This window comes from Pongo pygmaeus, chromosome X, assembly GCF_028885625.2.
Source record: "Pongo pygmaeus isolate AG05252 chromosome X, NHGRI_mPonPyg2-v2.0_pri, whole genome shotgun sequence".
NCBI classification, from domain to species: domain Eukaryota; kingdom Metazoa; phylum Chordata; class Mammalia; order Primates; family Hominidae; genus Pongo; species Pongo pygmaeus.
In genome coordinates, this window is record NC_072396.2 from 159,992,997 (window position 1) to 160,007,003 (window position 14,007).

The 14,007-nt window shown below is 40.5% G+C and overlaps 2 protein-coding genes across 5 annotated transcripts in view; one reads left to right on the plus strand and one right to left on the minus strand.

Moving 5' to 3' along the window:
• Positions 1-14,007, minus strand: part of MTCP1 (mature T cell proliferation 1) — an 82,064-nt gene that overhangs the window by 5,922 nt on the left and 62,135 nt on the right. The window lies entirely within an intron of this gene.
• BRCC3 (BRCA1/BRCA2-containing complex subunit 3) overlaps positions 231-14,007 on the plus strand; it is a 51,590-nt gene continuing 37,813 nt past the window's right edge. Inside the window, exons 1-5 of one of the 4 annotated variants that reach the window (XM_054471996.2) lie at positions 231-467; positions 1,144-1,160; positions 2,208-2,265; positions 6,024-6,143; positions 7,478-7,565. In XM_054471996.2, the coding sequence (XP_054327971.1) occupies positions 345-467; positions 1,144-1,160; positions 2,208-2,265; positions 6,024-6,143; positions 7,478-7,565 (406 nt within the window). In that variant the 5' untranslated portion in view covers positions 231-344. The remainder of the gene's footprint in view (positions 468-1,143; positions 1,161-2,207; positions 2,266-6,023; positions 6,144-7,477; positions 7,566-14,007) is intronic. The other 3 variants (XM_054471997.2, XM_054471992.2, XM_054471993.2) reach the window with 3 other exon arrangements.

Sequence of the window (14,007 nt, forward strand, 5' to 3'; positions counted from 1 at the left end):
CGGCCTGACGCCCGGACCGCGGCCGGCCACCGCCCTCCGCCCCGACGGCCACGCCTGCCCCAAACCGCGCGGGCGTTTCCCAGGTGCTGCTGGGCGGGCCCCGCCCCCGCGCCCCAAGGCCCGCCCCCGCGCGCCAGCCTCGCGCCCGGTGCCCCCTCCTCGCCCACACAGCCCCGCCCCCACAGCCCCGCCCGCTCTCTAAGCCCCGCCCCCGAGGAACCCGCGCGCCGAAGGCCAGGCCTGGGCGGAGCGCACAGCGCTGGGCGCTGGGGAGGCTGCGCCGCAGCACCCGGTTGGTCAGGACCAAGTGGGCCCGAGGCGGACGTGAGAAGGGTCGGGCCAAGATGGCGGTGCAGGTGGTGCAGGCGGTGCAGGCGGTTCATCTCGAGTCTGACGCTTTCCTCGTTTGTCTCAACCACGCTCTGAGCACAGAGAAGGAGGAAGTAATGGGGCTGTGCATAGGGGAGGTGAGTAGGTCTGTTAGCCTGGATGGAACCCTGCTGAGCAGTCCCAGTGTGTCCCCGGGGTGGGTGCTGGCAGCTCCCAGGGCTGCGGAGGCCACAGGCATCCTCGATTTAGGTCCTTGGACACCCTTTACATAGCTCTGTCGCGGGGATCCCCGTTTTTTCTGGCCGCCTGACGCTTGTTTAGTCTCCTGCGAGCCCCCGGCGGTCTGTACAGGCCCCGGGAACCTTGCCCTTTCTCCTGTACCCTGGGGCTTCTCTTTAGATCTGCGCTTTTCGCCCCGTTGACCAAAACTGCAAGGCAGGTCAGAAAGACACTGGAGTATAATGAGGATGTCCGGGTATTACGACGCAGCAGCTGACCACAGTTAGAGCCCCTTGCCTCGCCTCGAGTCTTCTGTCTAGGGAGCAGAGATATCAACCAAAGCATTTGAAGGGTATGGAAGAGCCTAACAGGAGGTGCAGGGCTTGAAGGAAGCAAAAGTTTCCGCTGCATTGTGTTGAGGAGGGGCCAAAGAGGATGAGGAAATACTGTTTAGCTGTTTACAGTCTAAAGTAATTCTCCAGTCTTTCATACCATGTGCGTGAACACATGACCTAATTGTCATATAATCTGCATCCATATATGTCAAACAAACGTAATGTGATCAATAATGTTTTTTGCTTTTTCCCACTCTAGTTGAACGATGATACAAGGTAAGACTGTATTTATTTACTCATATTTTATAATCTCTAAGTCATTGTTAACCTAAAATTGTGGCGACTTTGGCAGTATTGTGTCCGGATCGTGTCTTAAATTAATTACCATTATCACTCCGGGGCTCCCTCAATGATACAACCTTGAACTTTGGTTTCTGCCTTACCTCCTATTCAGTTGAGATATGGGATAAACATCTTAATAAGCATTATCATAATTGTTGCGTTTTAGGGGTGAGACAGAGTCTCACTCTGTCGCCCAGGCTGGAGTGCAGTGACGCGATCTCTGCTCACTGCAACCTCCGCCTCCCAGGTTCAAGCGATTCTCATGCCTCAGCCTCCCGAATAGCTGAGATTACAGGTGCCCGCCACCACACCCGGCTATTTTTTTTTTTTTTTTTTTTTTTTGTACAGATGGGGTTTCACCATGTTGGCCAGGCTGGTCTCGAAATCCTGGGCTCAAGCAATCTGCCCACCGCGACCTCCCAAAGTGGTGGGATTTCAGGCGTGAGCCACCACACCTGGCCTTGCTCAGTGTATTTCATGTTCTGTCTCCCCTTAAATGCCAGTGAGATATCAGTAATTTTCTTTGTGACAGAGAGCATATACGTTTAGAGGCATTTCCCCATTGATCCATTCCTTCACGTAAATTGACAGTGACATTGCCTTTCCTCCTGATGGACCTCAGTGATCTCAGAGATCCCCAGTAGCTTCAATACTTGACGTGGTGAAACCTTTCGGTAACATTTTAATTTAAACTTCAAATCATACCATAGTGTACTTCTCAAGCCCACCTCCTTAATTCCCAGGATTCCAGGAATTTAGCTTTGTCCATTATAACTTTATACACTCAGCCACTTGTGCATGTGTCCCAGATTGCTTCTAACGGATATAGAGAGTGCAGCTCTAGCCTCAATTCAGTTTCCCTCCTCTTGTTTGGTCTCTGCTAAGATTTCATTGCAAAAACAGTTAATCCTGTTATTTTGCTTTAATTCCTTTTTATATTCCAAACCCCATTTCCTTTTTTTTTTTCTAATTTATTCCCAGTAGGAGTGACTCCAAATTTGCATATACTGGAACTGAAATGCGCACAGTTGCTGAAAAGGTATGTGTGCTAAAATTTTGCATGATGGAAACTTGCAGTTGGGGAAAGATTTTTGTAATCCAGTGATCTCAGCCAGAGTATGCGGTTTCTGGCTGGATGAGATATTCTTTCTAGTAAAATCAGATGAAGAATCTACTCACTAGGAATGGGACCTAATTTTCTGTTCTTTGTAGCAAATTGTTTCTACTTGATCAAGATTAATAATCACTGTCAGTACCACCCTCTTGCTGCTCTCCTTGCTGTCACTGCCTGTTTTCTGGCCCTTCTCCCACTTTTCTTGATACTTTGGCATCCTTGATACTTTCACATCACTATTATCTCTTTATCTCAAATTCCAACATCTACTCATGCAACCCTCTCTTCTTAAACAGGCAAACTAACCATAGCATCATAGTTCTTAGTCTGCCTTGACTTTTTTCCTGTCTGCACTCCTACACCATCTTTTCTGGCATACTCTAGCCTTGATGGTCTAGCATAATGCTTCTCACCTAATCGTGGTATAGGACCAGTTAATGTTTCCCCCAGTCTGTCACAGACCAATGCTTTTGTAAAATACAATAAAAATGAATTACTTCCCCTCCTCCCACCAAGTTATCAGGCCACAGCTTCATCTACTTATTACTACTAGTTACAAACTTCTCCACCTTAATCACTTTGCATCTCTTCCCATATCAAAGAAATAAGTCCTCTTCCTATCCAGAGCTGCAGCTTCTTCAGAGACCTTGTTTATCAAATGTTCTGTCTCTTTTCTGGGTCTTCTCCCTGTCACCTGGTTCTTTTAGGATAAAAATATGCTTAAATTACTCTCATTTTCAGAAAGGAAAGCTACTTCTTAATCCTGTATCTTTCTGTAGTCACTACTCTTATATCCTTCCTTTAATAGCCAGACTTCTTAAAAGAATGGGCTACAGTTACTACTCCTTCACCTTCCCCAGTCAAACCCACTGAGGTCTGGTTTCTAATTGTGCCTTCGGTGGATTATTTCCTGGTGCTTATCTTAATCTTTCTCCTTGAATCTCTGAACTCTCATGAGTTTTTGTTGGTTTTGTTGTATTGCCTTTATTCCTGTTTCCCCCTTCCCACAATCCTTTGTGGACTCCTCTTCCTTCTCTGTCTATGCATTCAATATTACTCATTCCTCTTAGGCACTGAAATCTCTGACTAAAGCAAGAAAGAGAGAAAGAAACAATTCACCCTGGGCATCAGTTACTAAGATACATTCCAAATCTTAACAATACAATTTTATTATTCAAGATTTCATGCCCTCATCTTGAGTTTTATGTCAGTTTGTACTGTCTAAATTAGATATTAAACTTTATTAGTTAAGCTGCCTTTTTAGTGTTGCATAGTGTATTTTTTATCCTTTTATTTTTAGCCTTTCTGTGTACTAATATTTAAAATGTGTCTCTTGTGTCTCTTGTTAGCAGTAAATACTTTTTAAAAAATCCAGTGTGATAATCTTTTTAAGTGAGGTGTTTAGTTGAAAAACAAAACAAAAATAAACCACAAAAAAAGAAATATAATGTGAGCCACGAATGTGATCCATATACATAATTTTAAATTTTTTAGTAATCACAGTAAAAAGGAATAAATGAAATTAATTTGAAGGGTGTATTTTGTTTAACCTAAGTATCTGAAGGATTATTATTTTAATATGTAGTGAATATTAAGAAATGTTGAGATATTTTACATTCCTTTTTTCTCTTTTGTGTTGTCTTTGAATTCCATGTGTATTTCATACTTGCTGCACATCTGAAATCAGACCTGTTGCACAGTGAAAATCTATAGCTTATTTCAAAAGCCTTCTCTCAGATTTCACCCTTGTCCCTTCAACATCTGATAATGCTAAGCCCACTCTTTCCTCTGAAACTCTTGTACCATTTCATTGTTCTGGTTTTGCCTTCTTTGTCTTCCTCCCTGGCCCTTCTTGTTCTTCCCCACACTAAATGTGGCCACTCCCCTTGATTCAGGCCAAGACCTCTGCTCCCTTTCTCCACACCTTTTTTGTCCACTCATAAATGCTTTATTGATTCCTGCATTGATTCTGTTTGAGTCTAAGCTATAATCCCACTTGCCTGCTAAAAATTGCCATATTGTATATCTCTCATCCCAGATTATCTCATTTGAAAACAAGCTCATCTTCTTTCCTTCCTGACCCTCACACGTTCTACCTAGTTTCAACCCTGAAACTTAGAGTCCTCTTTGACCGTTTCCTGTCCACCATCACCCATGGTCCATAAGCTACCAAATCTTGTAGATTCATTCTTTTTAATGGGTCTCAAATCTGTTTCTTCCATCTCTGTCATCTGCTTAGCCCAGTACTTCATTGTTACTTCAGGTACAGTTTATCTGAAATAATTTTTTTTCTTTCGAGCTCATCCTGCAAATTATGGCCTGGCATTTGAGGTCTTGTACATTCTCATTCCAACTTTCTTAGCTTTGCCATCTGCCATTTCACCTCAAGCTCTGTATCTAAATCAGTTGGGTAAGTTGTCTCCTAGGCACCTCATTCACACTTTACTACTTCCATTCGGCACCTGTAGAAAATCTGTTCCCCCCACTTCCCACAGTAATCAAGGAATGGATACACTTGTCTGCCTTTTCTATGAAGATTTTTTTCTTTTTTAGATTCATATTTTGCTTATGTAAAAGATTACTTTTCTAATATAAGTGAGTTCTTTCCTCTGAGCTCCTGTATTAGTCTGTTATCACACTGTAAAGAACTCTCTGAGGCCGGGTGCAGTGGGTTATGCCTGTAATCCCAGCACTTTGGGAGGTCGAGGCAGGCCTGAAGTCAGGAGTTTGAGACCAGCCTAGCCAATATGGCTACCAAAAAATACAAAAACCCGGGCATGGTGGTGTGTGCCTGTAATCCCAGCTGCTGGGGAGGCTGAGGTGGGAGAATCGCTTGAACCCAGGAGGTAGATGTTGCAGTGAGCTGAGATTGCACTACTGCACTCCAGGCTGGGCGACAGAGTGAGACTGTGTCAAAAAAAAAAAAAAAAACTCCCTGAGACTGGGTAATTTATAAAGAAAAGAGGTTTAATTGACTCACAGTTCCACATGGCTGGGGAGGCTTCAGGAAACTTATAATCATGGTGGAAGGTGAAGGGGAAGCAAGGCATATCTTACATGGTGGTAGGACAGAGAGAGAGTGAGGGGGGAAGTGCCACACTTTTAAACCATCAGATCTCCTGAGAACTCACCCTCACACTATTATGAGAACAGTGTAGGGGAAATCCACCCCTACAATCCAATCACGTTTCACCAGGTGTCTCTCCTGATACGTGGGGTTTACAATTTGAGATGAAATTTGGGTGGGGACACAGAGCCCAGCCATATCAGCTCCTATGGCATTGACTTACTACATTATCTTAGTGGAGTTTCATGAATGACAACTTGCCACTCAACCATATCGTTAGCACATTGAACCCTTTGTCAGCACTCTGATTTATATTCCTTTGTGCGATACAGTGTTTTGTACATAGTTGTAAGTCAAATAATTACTAGTTGATCATCCTAAAAGTCCTTCCTTGATCTAAATATTAGCATATATATTTTATATTTTTGTGTCTGAAATGTATATATTGAGGTTGGGTGTCTTTTATTTGAAACATTTCATTATTCATGAGAAAAGTGTCAGTTTTCTAAAATGGAATATTTTGTCTGATATTATAATAAAATGCAATTCTATAGTTGAAAGAGGATGTGTTATTGGAGAGAGCCATAAGTAACCATTTCTGTGGATTTTCCTTTAGGTTGATGCCGTCAGAATTGTTCACATTCATTCTGTCATCATCTTACGACGTTCTGATAAGAGGAAGGACCGAGTAGAAATTTCTCCAGAGCAGCTTTCTGCAGCTTCAACAGAGGCAGAGATATCCTTACTGGTCAATAGAAGCTTTTATGTGCTCTGGGGTTCCTGGGCCGCATTGCTGCTTGCTGCAGTCATCCTGCTTTAGGTGGTTTCACAAATTTTCTTCCCTTAGATCCAATTGTTTGGTTATTAGAATTTCTCTCTATTTTTCCTTTTGAATGGCTTTTATTGGAAGAATGAGAAATTTTCTGACATTCCTGCTCCTAAATGCCAAAAGATCTCAGGGTCAAACACTGTGACAATGAACTCTGTGTGAAGTCCCCTCCATCTTCCTCCCTAGTCTTCTTTCCATTCCTCCCTGCCCCTCCTTCCAGTTTTCCATTTATTAAATTAATTAATTAATAAGTTCCATTTAATTTCTAGGCCATTTACTATGTTGGTCTCTATCCTCTTGAGAGATCCTCTCAAACAATGCAATGCTGGGAACTGAATGCAACGTTTCATGTTAAATATAGCCCCAAAATGATCAAATGGGGCATTTGTTTCCTGTGATTTATTTCAGTATGATTCTGAGTGTCCTGGCCAGCGCCTCGTAAGTGAATATGAAGCTGATCCCCATCCCACTTTTGTTTTCGACAGGGATCATTTCCCTGGCCTCCGGTAGTTTCCTCACATACTTCCGCTCATCAGTGATCTGCTGAATGCTCAAGTGGGACCCTCAAGTGCAGATATGCAGGCTGTCTCTCTGCAGCTCTCCTCTCTGGTCCTCTGCCTGCAAACTTCAGCTGCAACTACTGTTTGTTAAGCGCTTACTAGGTGTTTGCCAGGCACTATGCTAAACACCGTGTGTGGATTATTGTACTTACTCTTCACTGCTCTGAAACATTATTCCCCTGCCTCAGTCTGCAGCTGAAGAAACGGGCTAAGAGAAGTTAAGTAGTTTCTCTTGGCATTTGAAAACTTGAAAATATATCTTAGAAATATTGTTTCTCAGACTTAGTTGTATAACAAGGATTATTATATTTTAATATAAATAATTTGCAGGAAAACTAATCAGCATTTTACAGGATAACAGCAGCAGTCTTCAAAGTGACAACTTCTGAAGATTTAGAAAAGCTTTTCAGATAGCACAGTGGTAAGGATTCGAGTGATGAAACATCAGCTAAATTAAACTTGAGGATGTAAGTGTATACGGCATTGGAAACCATGTGGATTCTAGTTTTAGAAATTTTGGCTTTAAATGGGCATTATGGGAAACTCAGCATTAATCTTATTTCATTCTTTTGTTGCCATTAAATTGTAATAAGCTTATTTTAAACTTCAGGGTGCTTTCTGAGCCCTTATTAGCATCATAAATTTTGTTCCTACATTTTGAAAGTACCTTGACAGACACACAGGTTGGCTGAACTGACAGGCCGCCCCATGAGAGTTGTGGGCTGGTATCATTCCCATCCTCATATAACTGTTTGGCCTTCACATGTTGGTAAGTATCATGGGGTGGCAATGTTTATTATTCTCAGAAATTAATATCATGTTTCCTTTTCCATTACATAGGGTATGGTTATTTTAAACCAAAATTCGACTGTCCTTTAGCAGATGTCATTATTTTGATTTATTTTATTATGTATTAAAAGTAATGATTTATGTCATATTGATTGTTTTTAATAAGTCTGTCAGTTGATATAAAAAAATTAAACTGTTAACTGGAAATTGCTGATTGCTGAATATCATTACTGTCCAGGACACTCCCATTCTGCAGACTTAAAGATATTAAAGGGTAAAATTTGCAAAATTGATTTTTACAGTTGCTGTTTACGTGTAGTCCATTGGGGCTCTCAATATACATCTTTACCCTTCTAATCAGTGTAATGTAACTAAATTGCTTTCTTTCTACCTTTACCCCTTTTTGAGAATCATGGTGGTTTTTTTGTCCGTATCTGCCTCTCCAGAAAGAAGGAGAATAACTTGGGGAGAGTGAACTAATATTCACGAGCACTTAACTATGTGCTAATGGTTTACAAGTGTTTTCTTCTCTAATCCTTGTGGCAACCTGTGAGTTAGAGATCTTACCCGCATTGTACAGAAGGGTAAACAAAGACTCACATGAATTAAGTAAGTTGCAGAGCTGAGGTTAGAACCCAGGTCTGACTCCCAAGTCTGCTCTTCCCACTGTGCTACTGCTAGTCATATGGATTTGAGTTGATAGCAAGTTCTATATTCGTCTACACTGTGATACGAATGGCAAAAAGCCATCAGTGGTACAGTCCCAGACTTTAATGATACACGAGTGGTCCTAAGAAGTACAGTATTAGTTCTCAGTCTTGGGGATGAGGATGTTTCTCAGAATCACCTGAGAAAGCTTTCATAAAATGTGCCTGCCCCAAATTAATCTTTCCTAGACCCTAACTCAGACCTACTGTAATAACCTCTGGGAGTAGGTGTTAGGTGGGGATATTGTTGAACGCCCCCAGTTAAATACTGATTTAGAATAAGGGAGATGACAGATCTACCTTCTCCCAGATTTGCCAAATTTTAACATTTGGCAACATTTGCTGTATCATTCTCTTTTACATATATGTATATACGTGTGTGTGTCTGAAGATAATTTTTTCCTGAAGTATTAGATTAAGTTGCAGACATGGTACCTTTTAACCCTACTCTTCACTATGAATTTCCTAAACACAAAGAAATTCTCTTACATAACCATGGTACATTTATAAAAATTGGGAAATTAACATTCATATAATACTATTATTTAAATTACAGACCTTATTCAGATTCTTTAATTGGCTCACTGATGTCCCAATAAAGTTGTTTTTATAACTATTAATATATTCCTGTAAAGCCTTAATGTCACTGAAAAAATTCAGTGTCTGATTTATTTTCCTGTCACTGTCAACACTGAAATCAGATTGGCCTAAAATTTTTCCCATGGTAGTGCCATCAGCCACTAATGAAGAAAAGTTTGACACATATGTTACTGAACAATTATTTTCACTATAGTAATAAGTTACAATGGGAAATAAATACATAAAATTTGGTGGTAAAAAGAAATTCCCTACGAATTTAAGGAAAAATACCTTATAAGTATCTGAAGCAGAGCACCCAGAAAGTTTCAGATTTCAGAGAATAATTGAATTCTCTCAGGGGAGAAGATCTGAGCCATTAAACAAGAACCCAGGTAGGAGTTTGTAATGCAGCAGTAACAGTAGTGGGCACATTTCAATCTTTATAGCAGTTAGAAAAAAAAAAAGGGATATTGCAGAAAGTAACTGAAAAAAATCAACTCTAAATTATGAAATGATTAAGGAGCCATGTGCAAATAATTCAAGATATATAGAGATCCTTCCTGAACAATTATTAGAGTATGCAATAAGGGCTATGTGTAAAGAAAGTTTACAGAGTTACCATAGCATGAGGGTTGGGAATACCAGCTTTGATTTAGTTGGAGACTAGGTCTGTGTTAGCATCTTGTTTCAGTCACTTACTAGTTGAGAAAATATTTTAACTTGTCTGTGCCTCTCTAGTTTCCTCTCTGTCAGAAAAGAATAGTCTCAGAGTTGTTAAGAGTAGTGTATGAAAATCATGTATACGACACCTTGTCCCACACTTAACCATGGTAGCTGTTCACCTATAAAATGAACAACAAAAGAAAGACACCAAAGCATTTATTTGTAAAACTCTCAAGGACATGGAGAGAGTATATGAAATATCTATATTGAAGGGCAGACAATATTCAAAGGATTAACAATGAGGACACATCAGGTCTCTCACCTGAGATCTCAAAAATATTTACAGGCCAGGCATAGTGGCTCACGCCTGTAATCCCAGCACTTTGGCAGGATGAGGTAGGCAGATCAGTTGAGGTCAGGAGTTGGAGACCCGCCTGGCCAACAAGGTGAAACCCTGTTTCTATTAAAAATGTAAAAATTAGACAGGCATGGTGGCGGGTGCCTGTAATCCAAGTTACTGGGGAGGCTAAGGCAGGAGAATTCACTTGAACCTGGGAGATGGAGGTTGCAGTGAGCTGAGATTGTACCACTGCACTCCAGCCAGGGTGACAGAGCGAGATTCTGTCTCAAAAAAAAAAAAAAAAAAAAAAGTACAGTAATGAAACTATGGGTACAACTAAAGAAAAATAATTGCCCAACTGAGCTGGCATTCACAGTCATCTCCAAATAGCGTTTTAAGAAGTAGTACCTTATAAATGTATGCAATTATGATTTGTCAATTAAAACTAGTATTTAAGAAAGTAAATAAATGGGAAAAAAAAGAATTGAGTCTAACAGAGGCACTGTATTGCATTGCAAACCTTAGAAAAAGTGAGCAATGAATAAAAACTAACTACCTTTAACAGGAAAAGAATTCCAAGCTGTGGTAAAGAATGACAAGTGAGAAAGTGAAATCTTTTTTTCTGTTAAAGGAAAGGTATAATTTTAGTTGGTGAGGGAGAGTGATGTGACCATTTCAGTGCTTTTTATGATAAGGTAATTAGTACAATTAGGTTAAGTTCCAGTGGGCTAGGTAACACTGTTTTGAACATAATTTAAAGGGATCATTCCATAAAACGATTCTTCAGGAAATTTACTGGATAACTGTATGGAATAATAAGGTCATGGCTCCTGCTGTCCTAGACCTTAATGATTTTGTTGGGGGGAAAACAGAGTACTAAAGGGAAAACAATGAGTAACATGATAAAGAAGAAATGAGATGTAGTCCATACAGAACATTTGTACTTGTAAATATAAACAGGGGAAGCATCTATACAAATAAAAGCCTTGGGATTAGGAAAAAGGAAGAATAAGATGTTATTAAAGACAAGCTGCAAACCTAAAGACCTGAACAAAAACTAACAAGCTAGGTTAAGCTGTATGGGGAACATAAAGAGCAGCCATCATCAGCTAAACGGTAAGTGAGAGAAGATAGGTCATTCGTTCTATAACAAAAGGTACACAGGATAAAGTTTTACATGTAAGGAATGGAAACTAGTTGAGATAGAAGAACTTGATAACCCACTTTCAAAATTTATTCATTCCTTCAAAAGAACATAAAGTGAGTTGGCCTTCGGTTGAGGTTGGCAGTGGAGGGTGGAGGGGACAGTGAACAAAAGCAAGGGTGAGGTAGGACAAGCACACACACAAAGACTTTAAAATTTCATCTTAAAAGAATTTTATTCTTACAGAAAAATTTCAAGAATAGTATGAAGAACCAGATGCAACAATTGTTAACCTTTGGTCGCATTTGCTTTATCATATTCTCCCTCCCTCTCCAATATACACACATGCACATGTGCACACATGCTATTTGAGAGTGAGTTGCAGACATGATGCTCCTTTACCTTTAAATACTTCATTGTGTATTTCTCAAGATCAAGGGTATTTATTTACATAACCACAGTGCAATTGTCAAAATAAGCACATTTAATAAATACGATCATATTGTGCAAACTACACAGAACTTATTCACATTTTGCCAGTTAACTCAATATTGTCCTTTATGGCAATTTTTTCTTTCCAATACAGGATCCAATCTCAGATCATGCATGGCATTTAGCCTTCATGTCAGTTTAGTCTCCTTTCCTCTGGACCAGCTCCTTAGACTTTTTTTCCCTCTTTCATGACATAGACATTTTAGGAGATGGAATGTTGCTCCATTTGACTTTGTCTGCTGTTTGCTTATGACTAGATTCAGGTTATGCACTTTTGGCATGTGGTGCTAGGCCTTTCTCAGTGTCTCCCATCAGGACGTGCGTGATTTCTCTGCCTCACACTAACATTTTCATGCCACTAATGAGGCAGAATTAACAAATGTGAGTCAAATGGGAAGACGTGATAACAAGCCTCTTCTCAGCCTGTCCATTTGTTGAACAGATACCGAGGACTTGCCCATGCCAATTTGTAATAATATCTGCAAAGCCAATTCCAAAATTGGGAAGCTGTGCATGTTCCATGATACCTCTGATCAGTATGCTCCTACTTTTTGCAAAGGCAAACCCTTTCATTTTCAAACCTCTGAATTCCCCGTTTCTGCCTTCATGTTCAGCAATGTTATCTAACATTGCTTCCCACTTTAATAGAGAAAACAGGAACCATTAGAAAGGAATTTCATCTGTTTCTCTTGATTCACCTACTTGTCACTGTGCCTCTCTTCCCCTTTTCCCTCCTATTTTATCTTTGCCTCCTACATTCTCAAGAACCTTATTCTGTTTCTTATTGCCCCTCTTTTTTACACATCTACATACTTTGCCACTATACTGGATTCTTCCCATCATTATTTCTTTCAACAAATTTGAGTGTCTACCATGTGTCAAAGTGCTGAAGATAATGAATGAGAGAAACACGGTCCCTGCCTTCATAGAGCTTTCAAATATGTTCATACTTCACATTGAGGAAAACAATAAAAACACTCTAGTTTGGCTTCTGTTAAACTGGATATTGCTAGAGCCATCAATGGTATCCATGTTGAAAATCTAGTGACCATTTTTAAACATCTTATAAAACATTGACACTGTCAGGTACTCTCTACCTATTGAAATACTTCCCAGCTAATCAAGAGGAGTGTGTGGCTTTTGGGGGAAGAAACTAAGCTGAGGGTCAAAGCTGAAATACCCAGTCCAAAACCAGATGGCTAGTAACTAGCAGACCCAGTATCTGAATTGAGTTTATATTAGTCTAGAGCCTAGGATTTCTACAGCATCTCACTTTGATTGAACAAGTGGGAATCCTATTCATGGAAGTAGGAAGTGGAGAAGGAAACATAGGTTTGGTGATGGGGAAAGGGATATAGTTGTTACATCATAAACACACTTAACGTACCTGAATTTTACCTATACGGTACACGTTTGCAAAAGAAAAATAAGTGATTTAAATAGTGCAGACTATTTCATAAATCTCCCAAGACTTGGTACTGTTTGTAGAAGTTATTCTTATATTCATTTTATTTTACTTGTAAATGCTTATGCAAGGAGACATGTACCTGTAGTTATGCTCCTCATTTTAAGATCTGCTCAATTTTATTTTTTTCTAGCACTAAGGTGAGTTCTAATATCTGTTTAAAAAGTTTTTTTTTTTTTTGAGACAGAATCTGGCTCTGTCACCCAGGCTGGAGTGCAGTGGCACGATCTCCGCTCACTGCAAGCTCCGCCTCCCAGGTTCATGCCATTCTCCTGCCTCAGCCTCCCGAGTAGCTGGGACTACAGGCATCCGCCACCACACCCGGCTAATTTTTTGCATTTTTAGTAGAGACGGGGTTTCACTGTGTTAGCCAGGATGCTCTTGATCTCCTGACCTTGTGATCCACCTACCTTAGCCTCCCAAAGTGCTGGGATTACAGGCCTGAGCCACTGCGCCCAGCCCCAAAAAGTTTTTTTAAAGTAGGATAGGCCAGATGTAGTGGCTCCTGCCTGTAATTGCAGCACTTTGGGAGGCTGAGGTGGGAGGATTGCTTCAGCCTGGGAGTTCAAGTCCATCCTGGGCAAGATGGCGAGCCTCTGTCTCTCAAATTTTTTTTAAAATTAGCCAGGTGTGGTGATGCATGCATGTATTTCCAGCTACTCAGGAGGCTAAGGTGGGAGGAACCCTTGAGCTCAGGAGTTGGAGGTGGCAGTGGGCCGTGACTGCACCACTGTGCGCCAGCCTGAGCGACAAAGCAAGACCTCATCTCTTAAAATTTTTTTAAAAAGTAGGATATGAGAAATAGTCAATTATTTTCAAATATATAAGAACATTTCCAATGGCCTCCACATGTAATTTTGGAAAGATAGGCTGGATTCAGAGCAGGTCTGCCACTTCACAGGAACATTTTCACCACGTAGCTCCTAAAATGAAATGAGAAGTCCTATTTCTGAAATGTTTCCATGTCCCCTTGGGGGGAAAACAGTTTCACTTCATTCCTCCACTGACATTAAAAGAGAATGTCTATTTCAG